Source organism: Salminus brasiliensis, chromosome 16, assembly GCF_030463535.1.
Source record: "Salminus brasiliensis chromosome 16, fSalBra1.hap2, whole genome shotgun sequence".
In the NCBI taxonomy this organism is placed as follows: Eukaryota; Metazoa; Chordata; class Actinopteri; order Characiformes; family Bryconidae; genus Salminus; species Salminus brasiliensis.
The window spans coordinates 18,154,592-18,172,851 of record NC_132893.1 but is presented as its reverse complement, the minus strand read 5'-3'; the positions used below and the strand labels follow the sequence as shown (position 1 = coordinate 18,172,851).

Below are 18,260 nucleotides of genomic sequence, written 5' to 3'. Positions count from 1 at the left end.
AGTCGGGACTCGCGAGAGTATAAACTACCAGCTAATTCCAGCGCAGGTGGGCGGGGCAGTACGAGGGCTACTTGGTAAAGGGGCGGGGTTTGGGGTTTGTCGGAATATAAGTGGGGAGAGCTGATGCTTTGCAGAAAGTAGAGGGAAACCAGCAGAGTTGTAAGTCGTAAACACGCTACAACCAAAAGCCCGGAGCCAACATTGCTTAATTCTGTAGCCCCCCACTGGAAGCCTCTACAAAATCAAGACCACCAAGACCTCCAGGCTCATGAGCATGACCTTCATATATAGCTGGCCAGTTGAAATCATCTGCTAGACCACCATAGCTACTCCTGTTTTTCTCCAGATATTTATTACACCCTGCTTTACATCCATAACATTGTTCACCACAATTATATTCCCTACTGTTGTTTGCACTACCACACACAGTGTTTACTGTTTGTCCCTATATAATCTGTATGTTGCATATTTTTTTGTTGATGGGTAAGATTATGCACATTGTATATATTGATTGATTGTCCTTATACAGTCTGCTTTTTGCTCGTATACTGTGTATAGTCTGTAAGTTATATGTACGTTGTATGTATGCATGTATGTATGCATATAGAAAATACTAGAGAGACACCAATGGCTGAAACCAATATCCTCATGAGAGTTGGCCAATAAATCTGATTCTGATAAAAGGAATCAGGATAAAAGGGAGTTCAGGTCTGACTAAATTAGGTCCCAGAAAATTATCCATTTAACATTTAACAAAAAGATGCCTTTTTCTTAGAAGGTGCAACCATGATACATATCAGATACCTTTGTTGGCCATTAGTTCATAAGTACAGCAGTAAACAATACAAATACGGTATCAAAATAAACGCTTTGTTAATTAACGTATGGATAGACCCTTTAGGCATAAGATCCCACATCTCCAAATGATTCCTACTACACTGTAAGAACTAGTAGGTAAGTCTGTAAAATACATTGATGTACAACAAACATTTCAGTAATGGCCATAACTCCTAGAAGTAAAGGAGTGGATGGTGTGCCATAAGGGGTAGCTTATTGTCCCTTTTTCTCCTCTCTCTTAGTCATCTTCTCTGGCTGCTGTTGGTTGGTGGTGTTGTCATCTTTTGTTATTTCATTTGAGGCCTGCCTTCCTGCACCCTTCAGAACAGCCTTCAGAGCAATGTTGTCCATGTTGAAAGCAGTGACGCCCACATTGACCACTGATTGGACGGCCGTGTCTGTAGCCTGGCTGGCCTGATCCCCATACCTTAATCACATACAACCAAGAGCAGGTGAGATGACCTATGGCTTTGACTAGCTGCAGTTAGTGGGAGTTAGTGAAAGTCCGTTTGAGGGGAAAAATACTCCAAAAAGTGCTGGGTTGTCTTTTTTCTACATAGGTGCTGGGGCTAGCCTGTGGGTTTATGTTTTTTGTTGTTGTTATTTCTGCAATACTGGGTCTAACCACTGGGTTAATGTGTGTTGTTGGGTTATCTCCACAGTGCTGGGCAGTGTATGAGTAGTTTAGCCACTGTATTACTGTCTGCAACAAGCCAGCCAATGGGTTAAGGATGCTATTGAGAACAGAAATGGTATGGATGATTCTTTTTTTTTTTTTTTTTTAAACTAGACCACTTGGGCCTGGGGCACCAGGGTATTCGAGAGCACAACTCTCATTCGCATTGAGATATATTTGTTTCAAATTTCTTTTAATATTTTTGTAAATGTTAGCCAAACAGCTGCAGAGCTAGCATCTCAGTTTTCTCAATGTTTCCACACACAATGTGACAAGACGTGTGTACATGGACGATATTTACTTCAATGATTACCCAGAATTTAGCATTTAACCCCTTTAACCACACAGAAAGGCTTATTACATACCAAGGTGTATTATTCAGTAACTACAGGCACTTCTGTACAAACTGGTGATGTTGTTCTTTAGTAATAGAAGGGATCCATTGTCTGTTTATTTTTACATTTTTAAACCTGTCCAAGACGCCCAGCAATTTTATAGAGTGTAGAAACAGTTAAAGGTGACATTGTACCCCTTTTCCATAATTAACTGTGACATGAGTACCACAAGGATTAAGCGCCGCAGCCTCCTTTAGACTGATTGTTCAGAATGACTGGTTTGAGTGGCTTTTCTTTATATCATCAAATGAGTACTGACATATTCTTGATGTTGGTAGTTTTAATTTTTTTAACTGTCTGCAGTTCAGTTTTCTGGTGGCTGTAGTACATTTTAAAACACATCACCCAAAAAAGAGCTAAATGGGAGCCTTCTCATTCAGGTTAATGGTGTCTGTCCCTGTAGCTTGTGAAGTAGAAAGCATAGTCAAAACCAAACAGCATGTTGAATGCTCTGTTTTCTCTCCTAAGAACCCTCAAAACCTGATCTTATTCACAGATTGTGAGTTGGTAGGCACTCCATATGCCCAAATGCAGGTGCACACCCACTGATGACTGATATGTCCCCTTTACATTAGGGTTAGGTGTGTTGGTGATATTACTACAGGGAAAAAGTCAATAGAGGAATTATGTGCCTTATTAGCATGTAACAGTTAATTGTGAACAGCACAGAGAGAGCAAACACGTCATTATTCAATTTGTCTGTTTATTGGACACGAATTATGGTGTAATTCACAGACAAATGCATGGGTAACTAGCAGGGTGCCTTAGAAAAACAGACACCTGTCATATAACTTTTAGAATGGGAAAATACACTGCACAATAAGGCACTTGAGGCCAGAGAGTGTTGGTTTATGCATTTTTTCCACTTAGTGTTATTACGTTCCACCAGTTAAATGTTGCTAGGGGGGTCCAGGATGCTTTCTAGACCCTTAAATCTGAAAAGCAAGATTAAAAAGAAAAGAAGAAAGAAAGACAGAAAGGAAGAAAGAAAGACAAATTAAGAATAGATTAAACCACATTCCCAAGCAGTGCAAGTGAGGCAAGCGCATTGAGTGAGGCACCAATCTGAGGATCAATCTTTGAAAGGACAGGTAAGCAAATGTAAAAGATCATAGAAGATAACAGAATCTGAAAGTCACTCAAAAAATGGAGAAGCAAAAAACAAACAAACAAACAAACACCTACTTGTGCTTGACAGTCAGCACTGTCTCTGAGCTTGCACTTTTCCCAACTGTCTTTGCTGCTGTCTCCAAACCTGACCATATGGTTGACAACCCTGAAGTGTATATAAACAGTATACATCTGTATACACATAGTAGGAAATACCCAATTATTAAATACTTGAAAAGAAAATAGGCAAAGCTTCTGTGAAGCAAAGATACACTAACCTTTTAGGCTACTTGCAGCCACCACTTTGGCTCCGTCCATGTTGGTGCAAGCGTCTTTATTTTTCTTTAGGGACTCCGGGATGAGTTTGCTGCCATGCTTCTTTACGTGAGGCGTCAGCTCCTTCCCCACACGTTCGACCACAGTGGATAGGCCATCAACTAGACCATCACACACATTTAAACCAAAAGACATTTAAAAGCATAACGAAATGGACCGAACACAGGGTAACCCACTAACTGACAAAGGCCCAAATTCTCGAAATGTAGGAGAACCAGAGAAACCTTTTAGCCTGGATTTCCAAAAGCTCTGCACTGTTTATACTGAGGTGTCACAGTTGAATAGTGAACTGACTATCCAGAAGCCACAAGTGCAGCGGGCTCTTTAAGTGCCTGGACTAAAATCTTTGTTTTGGTGCATGGTTTTACAAGAGGGCACAGAGAGTGAAATTTAGGCACGTCCCTGGTGAGGACAATTTTTAAGTGGCACCGATTGGACATTTGTCTTGTACTATGTATTAGTTCACAGATAATCCTTGTTTGTCTCTGTGTATAAGTGGTCCTTTTGTTTGTGTTTCTTGTCTGGTCCTATGCATCTTTCGTGTCAGTTCATGTTGTGTTAGCTTGTCCTGTTTGTTCCTATTGTTAGTTTCGCTATTTCTCCAGTGTATGTTTTCTAATAAATAAATAATAAATAATGTTAGAGAGTATAAAGAGTTGCAGAAAATACCACACAGGGTACACACCACTGAACTTTCCTTAATCCAGCACACTCAGTAAAAGGTTATTGTAAGGTACACTGCCCTAATCAACACCTCTGTGAATTGACGCAAATGGATTTTGAAAAACTACTGCTTGGAAAAGTGAAAATACTGAACTCCAGCAGGAGGGGTAAAACAGTTCTGGTCCTAGAGGGCAACACACTTCATTCAGCTCCTGAGTTAACTAAGGTTTAGTAGGTGTGTGAGTAAGGAAATGACCAAGCTACGTTGGTCCTCCAGGACTCAGGAATGGAACCAATGACCCCTGTTGTGAGCTGGGTGTCCTAAATGATCAATGTGTTGCATGCCAAATCCAAGCCTGCTTATTTGGCTGGATGAACAGAGGTGTTTCATCCTGCTTCAATATGCTATGTTCATTCTATGTCAGACAGCTTACCCAAAAAATGACTGACTTTGGCAGCACCCCCTGTGGCCTGCTTGGCCACGTGCAGGCCCCTGGTGACCCTGGGGCTGACCTCCGCTGGCGTCTCCTCTGGGGTGATGTGTTCGCGCAGTTTGATCGCACCTTTGTGAATGGCCTTGCCTGTGACCTCTGCTCCCTGCACAAGTCCTCGACTGAGCCACGAAGCCCCTGAACATGCAGAGCAGGAGTTAGAAGATGCAATAAATCTTATTTAGCTTAATTATCAGCAAACACACCAATTCTGCAAGAGGATTAATTATGGTGATATGACATCATGCAGCTCTTCTTTTAATGACAGGGCTCATCCACTTTTAAAGAAAGGGCACCTCCTGGTGGCTTGATTTAGTATGTGCCTGTGGGGTATGAGGCAAACACACAATGCCCTCTGCTGATGAAAAGTATATCCTGCACAAGTGTTGTCAGCTCCACTGTTGCACTACAGTTTAATATTTCACCATGATTATAACACACTTGATTCAGCTGATGCTAATGGCTATGCTATAGAAAAGATACTTGTCAGTGCGGGGAGGGAAGCAAACACTACATTTTTGTGGTGAACAGTTTCTTGGCATACTTTGGGCCTGGGTTAAAACCTATCAATCACACTGCAAATGTTACATCTATTTGGAGTACTGTTGCTGATATGCATTCCTTCATGGTCACAATTTACTCATCTTCTAATGGCTTACTATTCAGCATGATAATGAAGCATACCTCAAAGCAAAGGTTGTTTCAAATTGGTTTCATTAACATAATAATGAGTTTATTGTTCAGGGTTCTGCAGTTCTGCCTTTTCAGTCACCAGATCTGAATCCAACAGAACAGCTTTGGGATGTGTGACGCAATCAACATAGGTCAAATCCAACATCTCATGGAATCTATGCCACAAAAAACTGAGTAACAGGATGCTCTATATAATATTAGCCTACCTGTTTAAACTGTTCTGTGAGAGTATATATACATACATATATATTTTACTCTCTTGTATATTGTTTACCATTTGACATGCAGTAATTGTATACACTACTTAAATTTATGGTAGCACCTGTTAAGTAGTTGATATTTAGAGAGGATTTAAAGTGGATGTTTATTTGAGAATGTGACCAGAAAAGTGAACACTGCCCAACCGCCAGAATGTCCATGGATGTCTGTGAAAAGCAAATGACTGGGCCGTAAAAGTAAAACTGCCTAACTGCGCCACAAAACTCCAAAATGAGTCTCTGAACGCTTTCTTGCCTTTATCTTTATAAAGGAAGTACAAAGACAATGTAAGTTTGTTCTCCACACAAAGAGCTGACCTAGGGATTTTTGTAATCATGGGCAACCGATACACAGATAAATAATACAGCCTTGGGGACAAAGATAATTTCTTGTTTCGATGGCTTTAAAACAGGGGACTGCCGGTTATACAAGAATGAGAACAATAAGTGGCATCATCATAACTTTATGAGGTGCTTATTTCCAGCAGCGAGCAGTTGCTCCAAGAAATTTACATACATAGAAAATAGAGCCAGGAGAGTGGCCCACCCTGCAAAAGTCCATGTGATCCTAAGCTGTGATGGCATTCTAGTTACTTTGACCTGTTTTAAGCATTTAAAGCCTTTCATACAGCAATGACTAATCTCTGTAATTTAGAGAGGTTAATATTCATGGATGCAGACCTGCCAGAATGCTCTGGGACATCTTCTCACTCCATTCAGGCAAGACCTTCTCCTCTTTTCCTGGAGATGGGGCTGTCCCATCTGAGGGGTAAATGGGAGCCTTCTCATTCAGGTTAATTGGGTCTGTCCCAGTAGCTTCATCTGATTCTTCCTCATCTGCAGGCTTCAGTGGGGTGAAATCATTTCGTTTGACATCAGTATGCAAAACCATCCATGCAGAACATACATGATCTGTACGGTGTAGTTAAACCCACACACTCTGCTCTTCATGATGAGTTGCTTAGTCATTTTACTGCTTCTATGGATACAGCAATACTGTTATCTTGGGTTTGGACATAACATTAGACATAACATTTATACCAAACTATGTAGTTCTAGAACTACAGACTGTAGTCCATCTGTTTCTCTGCATACTTTGTTAGCCTCCCTTCATTAGTGGTCACAGGATGCTGTTGGCTGGATATTTCTGGTGGGTGGACCTATTCTCAGTCCAGCAGGGATGCGGAGGTGTCTAAAAACTCCAGCAGCAGTGCTCTGTCAAATCCACTCATACCAGTGCAACGTGCATTACTAACACACCACCACAATGTCAGTGTCACTGCAGTGCTAAGAGTGACCCACCACCCAAATAATACCTGCTCTGTGGTGGTCCTAAGGGGTCCTGACCATTGAAAAACAGGGAAAAAGGAGAAAGTATATGAGGAGAAATATATGGACTGCAGTCTGGAATGATAGAACTAATCCCAATCCTAACCAGGTTTATGTTTTAACCTCAAGACGCCATTAAAGGACATTATTCCCAGTAAGCAGCACTGAGGAGAGTCCTAAATTAACCAGTCCAGAATGTCTCATTATAGAAACTGACTTTACTTCAGTATTAATCAGCAGTACTTCTTTTCTAAACTGTGTGGCTGTATCATTTCTACTAATACAAAAATCAGACTGGTATCTGCAGATACTCAGCATTAAGAGACTCGGATCGGGGGGCCAAATAAACTGATTGGGACATCCTAAGACATGACATCTATTGTTCTAATGGCACATGCACTTCTTAACGTTTAGTAAAGGTCATGTGTCATTATGAAAACTCTGTACGGTTCCAAAGATACATTACTGTGTGTTACCTGTACTCTGAGCTGTGTAAGCACAGAGAGGTGCTCCTGAAAAAGAGCTCTGTCTGCTGCAGGCAGCTCTGAAGACAGCACCACCCCGACATAGGACCCCGGCACTGTTGCCGTGGTATCAGGGAATGTGAACACTCCAGTGTTGCTAAGCAGGACCGGTGAGTCAGGAAACAGTGGGTAGTGCCAGTCACACACCTGTTAACACAACAGAATAACTGCAGCCCGCATGTTTCACATATTTAACATGCATTTACATTTCAAACCCCTACAAGCCCGTTTCACTTTGTTCAACCAAAACATCTCCACACTACTGTAAAAATGTGTCTCAGATTTCAGGCTGCATATTTATGAACTCTTTGGACATCTGGTTCCGGTCATCACCACTGAACAATTCTGACCCTGAAAGCTTCTCTAGAAAATTCACACCACATTGAATGACTAATACTAGTAGCTGTTCTTTTAACTGGGGGAAAAAGAGCTGTACAAAGTCACAGGTTCTTTGTATTAATTAAAGGTTTGGTGAAACACTGACATACTGAACTCAAAGAGCACAATTCTGTAGGGCAGGGCAGGCTTTCAGCAGACCAGGCTTTGTCCCAAGGGGCTAAAGTGGGACAAAAGGGAAGCTGGTTGCCACACACACTCTTGTTTTTTGTACTATGGGGGAATGCACACACATTTGTGGATCTATGAGTGTACTTTGTTAGTGCTTGCAGTGTGTGTACATGCCTACATTTGTGTGTGTGTGTGTGTGTGTGTGGTATGCTTGTGTATGTAATGTGGGTTCATGAGCATTTAGCATGCTTGTGTGTGTGTCCTGGATCAAGCCCCTATGCTGCAGTGACAGTGGACAGCTGGCCTTCAAAAGGGAAATGTGCCAATCGAGCAGTGGTGTCTGCCAGAGTCACTCAGAGGGATCCGAGCTGACATGCGTACCGGCCAACACAAAGCAGCGAGCAGCATCTGGAGCAGAAAGCAGCCTTACCAATAAATGGCTTACACCCTTAACCTAAATTAAAAATAGTTTTTGCTTAATGATTATAAAAACATTTGAGCAAGATTAACAATTGCATGGTCTTCACATATCTGCTACAAAAGTGTACCTGCTTTTAATAAACATTCCAGACAAGCGGAACATTAGAGAAAATGTATAATTAAGAATACAGGCAGGGTCGATAACGGACATAGTTACAGTAATAGTTAATGCAAAAGTTGATGGTACATTAATACAAAACAATCAATTAAATATAAAGCTATTTATAAACCTAATCCAATCTAAATACATTAACATAGTGAAATTTCTCAAGAACCAGTGTAACGGCCAAAATAGACCTAAATACAGCACAAAGCAGCATTTTCTATAAATTCTCACTGTGTGCTGTTCCAATAGCAGGTCTCCATAACTCTAACTCATACACACTCAAAACCTGATTTGTCACAAATAATTATTTTAACATTTCTGTGGCTGCGCTGCTGTCTCAGAAATCATCCACACACTCCTGATCAGGCAGAAAAGTGGAGTTTTTGTACTCAAAATGTGAGGGCAGGACTTTCAGGCACAGAGTAATAAAACAGTAGAGAGAAACTCACCCCAATATTTTGTTCCAACTGCCTAGGCAGCTCCAACTCCTACAGCTTAGTTTAGGGAATTAGAACAAAATGATGGGGTGGATTACTACTTTCTAGACCTGATTTGTCCAAAAACAGTAAAACCCCAGAACGTAGAACTGGGTAGACATGGAGGGACATGGAGGGACATCACAAATGACAATCCAACAGTCCAGCAATGTCTAGTCAATGTGTTTGGGACACAAACGGTTAACAGATCTCATTGCTAACATCAATGGCTTTGCAGTTTCTTGTAAACATGAGAGGCTGCGGCTGTAAGAAACGCCAAAGCTCTGTCAACTAGATTTGCACTTAGAAACACCACTGAACAGTTTCGCACACAATACTTGCTATTTATCACACGATTTTTTCAGGTGACAAACACTAATCTGACAGTAGCTAAGACAGAAGAGGCAGGTGGGGAGGCAGAGTCACATGTAAAGTCAAATGATGACTGAATTCAGTATAGACTAAATAGCCCGAAAAAAGCTCCCTTTATGAGTGTGTGGTGTACGATATCTATAAATAAAGTCTAAATAAAGTATAAATGACATGAAATCTCGGTTAGAGGTCTATCAGAAAGGCAAAAGCTCCAGCTTCCAGGGGTTCCTCTGTAGACTGCTTTTGTGTCCCTACCAATGTCAAAATCGAACCTACACCTTTGGTAAAACCAGTCCTTAGTCATCCACAACCACGCCCAAGTTAAAGCCATGATGTCAGCATTTTCAATAAGACGTGTTTTGCCCATCCACAAGACAACAAGAGTTCTTAAAAATCTCCACTCTGGAGAGCTTTTTCAAAAAACCTTGAAACAGCATGTTCGTGTGGACAGGAGGTCAACATGGGAGCTCTTTAAAAAAAATAAGGGTTGCACAAGAAAATAGACAGAACAGAAAGTTTACATGTAAAGATTGGTGGCAGACAGTGGTTCACTTAGTGTCGTGTTAAAACCCTGATAGCTATATAGCAGTGTTGTACTGTCTTCAGATCCCACTGTTCTGACTGCATTAACAGTTACCTTTTCTTGTACTGGGATTTCATGCATATGATGGTATTTTTATACTGGCAGTTTTCCTAAAATTTGATTAAAAAAAAAAAGAAGCACAATATATTGCCTTGCCCACAGTGTCGCAGCATATCGATAACCCTTGTACACTGAAATGCATTGTATCGCCAGTTTCTTGACAAAACACAGCCCTCAATCTCAATTTCTTTTTTTTTTTCAATCTCAATTTTTTTTTTTAAATCAGTTACCTAAAACATTTGAGGATTGGATGAAAAAAGTAGAGAAAAAAATGAATTCTGAACAGTCTCCAGGGCAAACCTTGAGAAATATCGAAATAAATGCACATTATAAAAGTTTACACCACAGTAGGTGGTGTTAATTTTTTTTTTTGTAAATATCCACTTGCTATAAGAAACAAAAATGATTACATGCTGTCATTAGTTAAAAAGTCAAAGGAAGCTCTAATACTAGTACTTAATTTTTAATTAAATGGCCATATTCCTTCAAAATTGCAGTTTTGCCTGGCTCACAACAGCAAAATATCTGCCCCAAAGTAATCCACACTCATAATTACTTTATAATAATAATCATAATTTAAAAAAGTTAAAATGTTTCTGTGTCAACAAGCCTCTCAACATACCAACAACACAGGAAACCAAACACACAGTTTCTCTCATTAGATTTAATAGGCCTCAAAGCAGGCAGGTGAAATGTGAAACTGCAGTGAGGGCTACACTACAATGAATGCTGATAGAACCTTCTGGTCTTCCTCCCTCCATCCCTCTTTCCAGAAATTTCTCTGTGCCTTTCAAATTGAGCAATATGCTCCATTTGACTGAGACTTTAGGTATTTAGGGAAAAAGACATTTTCTAGGGCAATTTCCAGACCAGATAGAAGCTTTTAAAGGGTAAAGACTCCCGTCTGTCATAGCAGAGAGCAAGAGATTATTGAAATACACTACACACAACAAGGCAGCAACTTATAAACAGTGTGGAAACTGTGCCCCACTGTATTACCAATTTTTATGCTCATTTAAATTTTCAAAGATGCAACATAATGTAATTTATTCTTTAAATGTGTAAATAAACCTAATATTTTTACATAGGTAAACAACATGAAAAGCTAATTAAAAGCAAGAGCCAACTGCAACACATAACTGCCAAAATCAAAAACTGGTCGACTTCTGGAAAAAAGGCTTATTGTAAAACAATGCCTCAAGTGTCAGGCAGCATATTTGTAACAACATTTTGTCATAGCTTCCTGTAAGTGGGCTTTTCTATGCAATATGATTGAGGTGTCACCACCACTGTGACAAACAATTCTGACTCAAAAAGTCACACCAAATCACTCTGAATGACCTTTTTTGTTTGTTTACATTTCAAACAAATGTGGTAGATTTTCCCCTTAAGAACAGCCACCCTGGACTGTTATATAGTTAATTAAACAACAATACTAATACTACAGTCAGTTTCTTATACACTATGTTCAAATGTTTGTGGACACACTTTCTAATGAATGCATTACAGCTACTTTAAGTTGCACCCACATGTGCAAACACACACACAATCAACTTGTCTAGACCCTGTAGAAAACAACTGCTAATATAATAGGGCTCTTTGAAGTAGATAGAAATGAACCTATTGGCACCATGGTTAATGCCAGGTGTGGGTTAGAGGCATATAAAGCCCCACCAGCAGTGAGTTAGGGAAATGAAATGGGGTAGTGATCATCCAACATCCTTACTGATGCTCTTGGCGCTGACTGCAATCAAATCCTTAAATCAATGCTCCAACATCTAGCAGAAAGCCTTCCCTGGACAGTAGAGACAATTACTCCAACAAAAGCAGGATAAACTTTAATACTCTTAATACTTTAATACTCTTGATTTTAGAAGAAACAATGAATGAGCAGGTGTCCCAATACGTTTGTCTATATAGTGTAGTTACTGCTCATATTCATGACAGTCTATTTAAGCATATGCCTTCAATGTAAAACTACTCACCTGTAGGTAAGCAGGAGGACGCCTGCTATCACTGAGATCACTGCTACGGTAATTCTGGCTGCTGTTCAGCATGATGCGCAGATACCCCGGATACGAAGGAGCGCTGACCCGGCCATCAGCCGTCACAAAGAATATCTGCACCCCATGGGGCAGGAACAGGAGATCCTCCCCACTTTCTGTCAAACTCTGACTGCGGGAAACCTGCTTTGGTCTTGGTAGCGAAGGCCAACTTTTCCCTTCCCTGTAAGAAAGTGAGAGGTGCCCGTCTGTGGGCTGAGGGGTGTATGCTGGGGGCAGCTCACTGGGTACATCAGAGGCCGTGTTTGGGGTGGTTGGCGGATAAGGAACGCCTCCAGAAGCCGTAGGAAACAGCCTGCAGCTAACCTGAGACCTCCTGGCCTTGGCTGGTCTCCAAGGCTCCTGGAGGACCGGCAGGCTCGGATAAAGCGCTTGGGCCCCTGTGGCCGAGGTGGTCTCCAGCACAGCCAGCCGAGCGGTGATGGTGCTGAGGCTCTCCCTCATCTTCTGCTGCATCTGGCGAGCACAGTCCCAATCCTCTCCCACACACCGCTCACCATGGGTGCGCACCTCCAGACCCTGGAGGAGATGTCGGCGGCCCAGGCGATACAGCACCACAGCTCTGCCTTTGTTCCCGGACTCATCTTCCAGCAGTCCCATGTTAATGCACTCAAACGCATTCTCATAGTGGTTCCCGACGGCCTGCAGCTCAGAGGCCTCAGGAGCTTCCATGTCTGCCTTAAGAGCTCAAGTGTTTTCAAGGGGCGAGACCTAGACAACGTTCATTGGAAAGGGAATGACAGAGAGCTTCATGAATGAGGAAGCACACATTACCATAACTAAACACGCTTAGGTCATATTAAATAAAATAAAATGAAGGTTAAAGAATGGTTAACGATGGTAAAACAGCAAATTCACAGGCTATTTATAGAGTCACCTGTTTGCGTCAGATCAACTGGTTCTACCTGACAGACAAGTAGCCTTCGGCATCTAGTGCGAGCTAAAACCTACAGCTAGCAGTGACCAGAAGCATGTCTCTTAAAAATAGTTAACGGGTTCAATTTTGTATCTTATTTAGCTACATAGCATAACCCCACAGTGGCGCTGGCGTAGCCGCCACCACCCACCTTTAGCACGCGCAGGACAAGCGAGAACCAAGCAAAACTTAGACGAAAACTTAAAAAAAAAGAAATAGAAAAACTTCAGTGACTTAAAATCGTCAAACGAGCATCATAAACGCCACTATTTACCCTGAAACTGAAAACGTACTCAATTAAAACTCCTCAGGGCTGGTCTGTTAGCCGGCCATCCATCCACCCACCCGCGCGCGGCCTCGCTTTCAGATGACTAATGAAGTTTGAGCCGCACGTGCGGAGAGTAGGAGCCGAAAAACAGCCGCTCGAGGGCGCCAACAAGTCACTGATCAGCAGCAACGCCAGCGCGCCATGCATTAGCCACAATGCTCAGACCTGCGGCTGCGTTTGAGAGAGATGCATGGGTCGAATGTCACAGTATGTACAGAAGGACTCGGTTAGAGGCGAATCCGCGGGCTGTTCAATTCCTGAAACACGAATCGACTCCAGAGCCGAACACAGGTTAGAGTGCAAAGAACAACGTAGGGTCAGGAAGCCTGGATTACTCCATCAAAAAAAAAAAAATAAATAAAAAAAAAATAAATAAAAAAAACAAAAAAAAAAAAACCAAACCACATCACAGCCATTTTAAATAAACAAGAATTATATATAAAAAAAACTTAAAAAAAAAAAAAAAAAAAAAAAAAAAACTACAGCTTGTATTGACTGGTTTCCAAATGCCTGGAACCACATTTCTCAACTGAGCATGACTATAAGCCATCCACTAGGAATCAACTCGTGTGACTGAAGCAGAATAAAAAAAATAAAAGGCAAAAAGACAAGGAGTGAACTTGTTCCGTTTATTTACAAGGCACAGTCTGACAGTCCCATGATTCAGCAAGAGTGAGACAGCAGAACATAGTGACAGGGTGGGAATCAATTAAAAAAAAAAAAAAAAAACTTCATACCTCACTTCAGTAAGTGAGAGTACAGTAACAGACACATCAGGACACATTTCATTGCTTAAAAACCTATAGGAAACAAGCAGTCATTTTATTGACTTGATAGCTTTAAAAAGGTACTATGATAAAAATCACACAACCTATTAGTTAAAAAGTTAAGACAGTTCATGCAATATTTACAGTAAGACAAATAAGCGCTGTAGTTCATTTGGTGCCCTTTGTAAGGGCAGCCACTGGGCATCAGTGCAGAGGAAGACTCTCCACTGGTTTAATCAGGGAGACGCTGGAGTACCTGAAAGAGCAAGGAAAGCACTTCCTGTATTCAACCAGTACTGCACAAATCTGAATTTGCATTGATGAAAATGTTTAAAGACATGTCGCATAGGAGTCACAACCCCTGAGAAAGCCAGCCTATAGACTTACTCTGCGCTCTTGTACTTCTCACAAATGGCCTGCTGGGGACGACTTGCAGCACTGAGGTGGAGCTTATGTAGTGCGATTAAACACTGTGCAATCTCTGCCAGAGAGTAGCCAGTGAAGGCATACAGGGCATCAGGCTGTGGGAAGAGAGGTCAGAACATTGCAAGGCCTCAGTAAAGTCTAAGAAACCCTTCAATACATGCAATTTGCTGCAAGACAGTTCCAGAACAGATTCCTATAGTAAAGCATGGCCAAGTCATGCATCGATCAAAGCAAGGACTGTCAAAGGTCACATGACCCTTAAAGGGGTGCCAAAGGAGCCTCCAGGTTGGCACACAGACTTGACAAGAGTAAAAGCACATTTGAGAAGCTAAGGTACAGACCATGGACACCTAAGCTATTAACTACCAATTTGCTGTTTAAGGCAAAGATCATGCAACATCCTTGGGAGACTACAGTGAGGCCAATGTTGATAAACTCCAAAAAGCAGCATAAAGCCCATAAGGCACTGAGATGTCTGACTAAAGGTAACTACACTGTGGCAAGACAGCCAGGTTACTGTCTCAAATTATCCTTAGCAAAACTAGATGCCCAGAGCAAACACTAGCCAAGCCAGAGTGGCTACCTTCAGGGAAAGTCCCTTCTAGTTCAGGGAAGTAGTGAGGAGTCCTACCCATAGGGCCCTGTTGAGTGTGTAGTTAGCCAGACAGTAAGCTGCAGCAGCAATCTTGGAAGGAAGATACTGCAGAAAGGGGTCCACCTCAAGCAGGGTCAGCTCTGAAAGATACTAGAGAGACAAACAAGGCTCAAGACCCAGTACAAGCACCACATGTTGCACAAACATTTGCGGACAGGCTTACCAAGGCAAGGTTTGCCGTTTCAGTGCAGACACGCTCTACCAAGACATACTGCATCAAGAACTGGTGACTTGTAGGTGCAGTCATGTCAAAGGACAGCACTTTGAGGATGAGGTGCTCCATTCTCAGCAGCTGCTTCTTGCTGTAAGTGTCATCAGTGATGTAGACAAACTCATCCACTTCTGGTGGGTAGATCTCTTCGTATTTCCTAAAGAAGAAGAGACAGAGTTAGGGCCACCCTTCAAGCAAGAGAAGCTTCCTTCAGACCTTCACTTACGCAGCCACAAGTATTGCTGCAGTTCCCACAAGCTGCAGCTTTCCACGGAGCACGGACATGCAAGACAGGAAGCGATCCAGGTAGTTCACTGCTAAGTAGACAGTCTCAGAGCACAGCTTGTACTCTTCAGCAACCTCCACCAGCCAGTCAATCAAGATGACCCTCATACAGTTGGTGATGTCTGGCTGCTTTCTCATATAGCCAGGCTTTGGTCTGTACCTCAGCTGGAAGAGAAAGCAGACAGTTAATAGGGCAAGGAACAGAGACCAACACAAATTTCTCCCCCACCCCAAAAGCAAGACTTTAGAGCATCAACACTGACCTCACTCTCTCTAAGGTGCCTGTGGATGTCCTCAGCATATTCAGACACAGAGAAGACATCCTCAGAAGAAGCCACTTCCTCCTCTGGCAGGGACTGCATTGAAGCATCCAAGCATGATCCTGCACACAAAACCCCAGCTATAATTTGGACACTCAGACAGCCCAAGCACACTCCCGCAATAGACACCGCCAAAAGCTGACCTGTGCTGAAGCCGCTCACAGTACTCAGCATCTGAAGCGCTGAGGAATGGATAAGCAGATCAGCAGCTTCTTCTCCTGTAGGTTTGGGTGCTTGTACAAGCACTGGCTCAGCCACCTGAGCACTAACTGTAGAGTTGGACTGGTGAGAGGTGTTGATTCCAAGGCCAGACACATTGTGAGGTCCTGATCCACGTTTAGCAGGAACACCCTTATAAAGACATATTTGAACATATAACTCAACAGTTGCAGTTAGGGACATGGACATGGACAGGGGGGGGGGGGGGTGTAGTTTAAGCAAAGCCTCACCTGGTTACAAGCCCTGTTATAGTGATCATTTTCAGTCAAGACACCCAAAACCACTCTTTGCCCAGCCTTCACACGAGGACCATCCATCCTTGCCTGAGCAGAGATGTTCTCTCGGCTGCTGCGGCTGGCAACCAGAGCAAGGCCACTAGAGCTCATTTTCCAAAATAACCAGCTGGGAGTTTAGTAGTCACTTGAAATTAATCTCAAGCTCAGCCTTCATGTGGGAGAAACAGAGCCAGTGATGTAGATAAATTACACAACTTCAGCCACACAGTTTCCTTCTTAGCTAATACAGCCAGGACATTAAGACTTCACCTAAAAGAACAACACTGCTAACAGCTACTGCAGCAAATTTAGGCCACAGTGCTCCAGGAAAGAGAACAAATGATGACAAACCATAAATAAACAAACCTGTTGAGCCTCAGTACGAGCAGGAGAACCAGATCGATCCAGCGAATAACCCTGATACTAACTGAGCCTCTCTCCAGACACTTTATATCTGCAGGTCGTCATTAGGGTCAATCGCTTAACCAATCAGCGAGACTCATCACACTAATCAGCGCCCTACCGCAGGTGTTTCCAATTGGGGCAGAGGTTAGCTAATGAAGGACGGTCACGTGGCAACGGAACCACGGCAACGCTAGACGCTGAACACCGGAAATCCTTTATTGTCATTTCGCCTTTAAGGGCTTCTTTGTGACAGCGACGATTTGTGGCACCAACATTCATGTTCAAATGAATTTATAACTAATTTAATTTAACTAATTTAATAATTAGTTATGTAAAATCGAGTGACTCGAGGCTAATAGGCACTATAACTCATATTTAAAATGTTTTTGGATGAAAAATGCTGTTTTTGGATAAAAATGGCCAAAAATGCATCCGTTAAATATTTTTTCTAAAATTATAATTTTATAATTAATAATATTATAATTAATATATAATTGTCATATATGAAACTGGCCAAAAGTGTATCTGTTAAAAATATTTATAACAATTGTCGTTTATAAGAGATACATTACATTCCATTACATTATCCAATTGCATCTTTACTGTGTATCTGTACCTATAAAACTTGTTTTGGGCATTTTTTTTTATGTATGTATTTGTTAATACATAACTTTAAGATATGCTACATAGGCCTACCTGTGTGTATTGTTTCCCCATATATGTTCAAATAAACGTAGGCTATTTAAAAAAAAAAAAAAAAAAAAAAAAAAAAAAAAAATATATATATATATATATATATATATATATAATGTATAATTTTTTCACTGAAGTATGTGAAATGTAGAGTTAGTGTGGAATGAAATGCAATGTATTCAAAATGATGGGACACAGACTGCGGTGAGACACGCATTGTACAGGTAATTGTCCCTGGCCGATATATTGTTATTTAAACGTGGTAAAAAAAGGAGAATGTACATGTCACTCTGTGTTGCCTTGTTAAGACAAATATAGTTTAATTTAATGTTTTATCTAATTTTCTAATACTATTGCTAAAATGCTATTCTGTTAAAGTTCAAGCAGAATAGCACAATTTCACCCCTCTATTCAAGTTTCAAACGCCTCTCTGTTTAGTTTAAAAAGCAGAGACCTTACATATGTAAATGAAGTGAAAGATATTACAGAGGTTAAAGAACACAAGCCAACTGATTGTCCCCCAGGCTACAGAAAACTGGGGTGGCCCTTTCTCTTCCACCAGGTTAAAAGGGGTAAGGGTAAAACCCTTGGTGTGTGTAAACAAATAGCAACAACTAATAAGTGGATTTTGACACCTCAAAACTTATATTGATGGTGTGCAATATATATCCCCCTTATTTTTCCCCCTAATTGGTTTAGGCTGGTCTAGTGTTGGTCAGAGGCAAATGTTACCAGTATACTGACTCAGGTGCAGACAGAGCCACCCATAGAGGTTAGACTGTGCATCTGAGCATCTCCTCAA

At 41.5% G+C, this 18,260-nt stretch overlaps 2 protein-coding genes across 3 annotated transcripts; both read right to left on the bottom strand.

Annotated features, from left to right (window-relative positions):
• Positions 1 to 330: 330 nt before the first annotated feature.
• On the bottom strand, positions 331 to 13,237 carry sparta (spartin a). Of its 2 annotated transcripts, none has more exons than XM_072659016.1 (8): positions 13,168 to 13,237; positions 11,881 to 12,669; positions 7,264 to 7,458; positions 6,140 to 6,302; positions 4,452 to 4,646; positions 3,297 to 3,455; positions 3,094 to 3,184; positions 331 to 1,264 (listed from the first exon to the last, which is right to left on the bottom strand). In XM_072659016.1, the coding sequence occupies exons 2-8, from the start codon at positions 12,628 to 12,630 to the stop codon at positions 1,051 to 1,053; spliced, it is 1,767 nt and encodes a 588-aa protein (XP_072515117.1). In that variant the 5' UTR covers positions 12,631 to 12,669; positions 13,168 to 13,237; the 3' UTR covers positions 331 to 1,050. The 2 variants fall into 2 exon arrangements, with proteins under 2 accessions (XP_072515117.1, XP_072515118.1); XM_072659017.1 differs by lacking the exon at positions 331 to 1,264 and adding an exon at positions 2,595 to 2,843.
• Positions 13,238 to 14,135: 898 nt separating this feature from the next.
• ccna1 (cyclin A1) lies at positions 14,136 to 16,498 on the bottom strand. Its single transcript, XM_072658841.1, has 8 exons — positions 16,316 to 16,498; positions 16,010 to 16,217; positions 15,810 to 15,928; positions 15,488 to 15,711; positions 15,214 to 15,418; positions 15,027 to 15,140; positions 14,357 to 14,490; positions 14,136 to 14,225 (listed from the first exon to the last, which is right to left on the bottom strand). Exons 1-8 carry the CDS (start codon positions 16,469 to 16,471, stop codon positions 14,174 to 14,176), a joined length of 1,212 nt encoding a protein of 403 aa, XP_072514942.1. The 5' UTR covers positions 16,472 to 16,498; the 3' UTR covers positions 14,136 to 14,173.
• Positions 16,499 to 18,260: the final 1,762 nt, after the last annotated feature.

Bases quoted from the DNA above. Each gene is read 5' to 3' on its own strand.
- sparta (XM_072659016.1), bottom strand. From the start codon at position 12,630: ATGGAAGCTCCTGAGGCCTCTGAGCTGCAGGCCGTCGGGAACCACTAT. The intron at 6,303-7,263 runs GTAACACACAGT...ACCCCACTGAAG, and splicing joins TTACACAGCTCAGAGTACAG to CCTGCAGATGAGGAAGAATC. The intron at 1,265-3,093 runs GTAGGTGTTTGT...TATGTGATTAAG, and splicing joins GTGCTGACTGTCAAGCACAA to GTATGGGGATCAGGCCAGCC.
- ccna1 (XM_072658841.1), bottom strand. From the start codon at position 16,471: ATGAGCTCTAGTGGCCTTGCTCTGGTTGCCAGCCGCAGCAGCCGAGAG. The intron at 15,712-15,809 runs GTCAGTGTTGAT...TTTCTCTTCCAG, and splicing joins GGCACCTTAGAGAGAGTGAG to CTGAGGTACAGACCAAAGCC. The intron at 14,226-14,356 runs GTAAGTCTATAG...TTGCTCTTTCAG, and splicing joins GAGAAGTACAAGAGCGCAGA to GTACTCCAGCGTCTCCCTGA.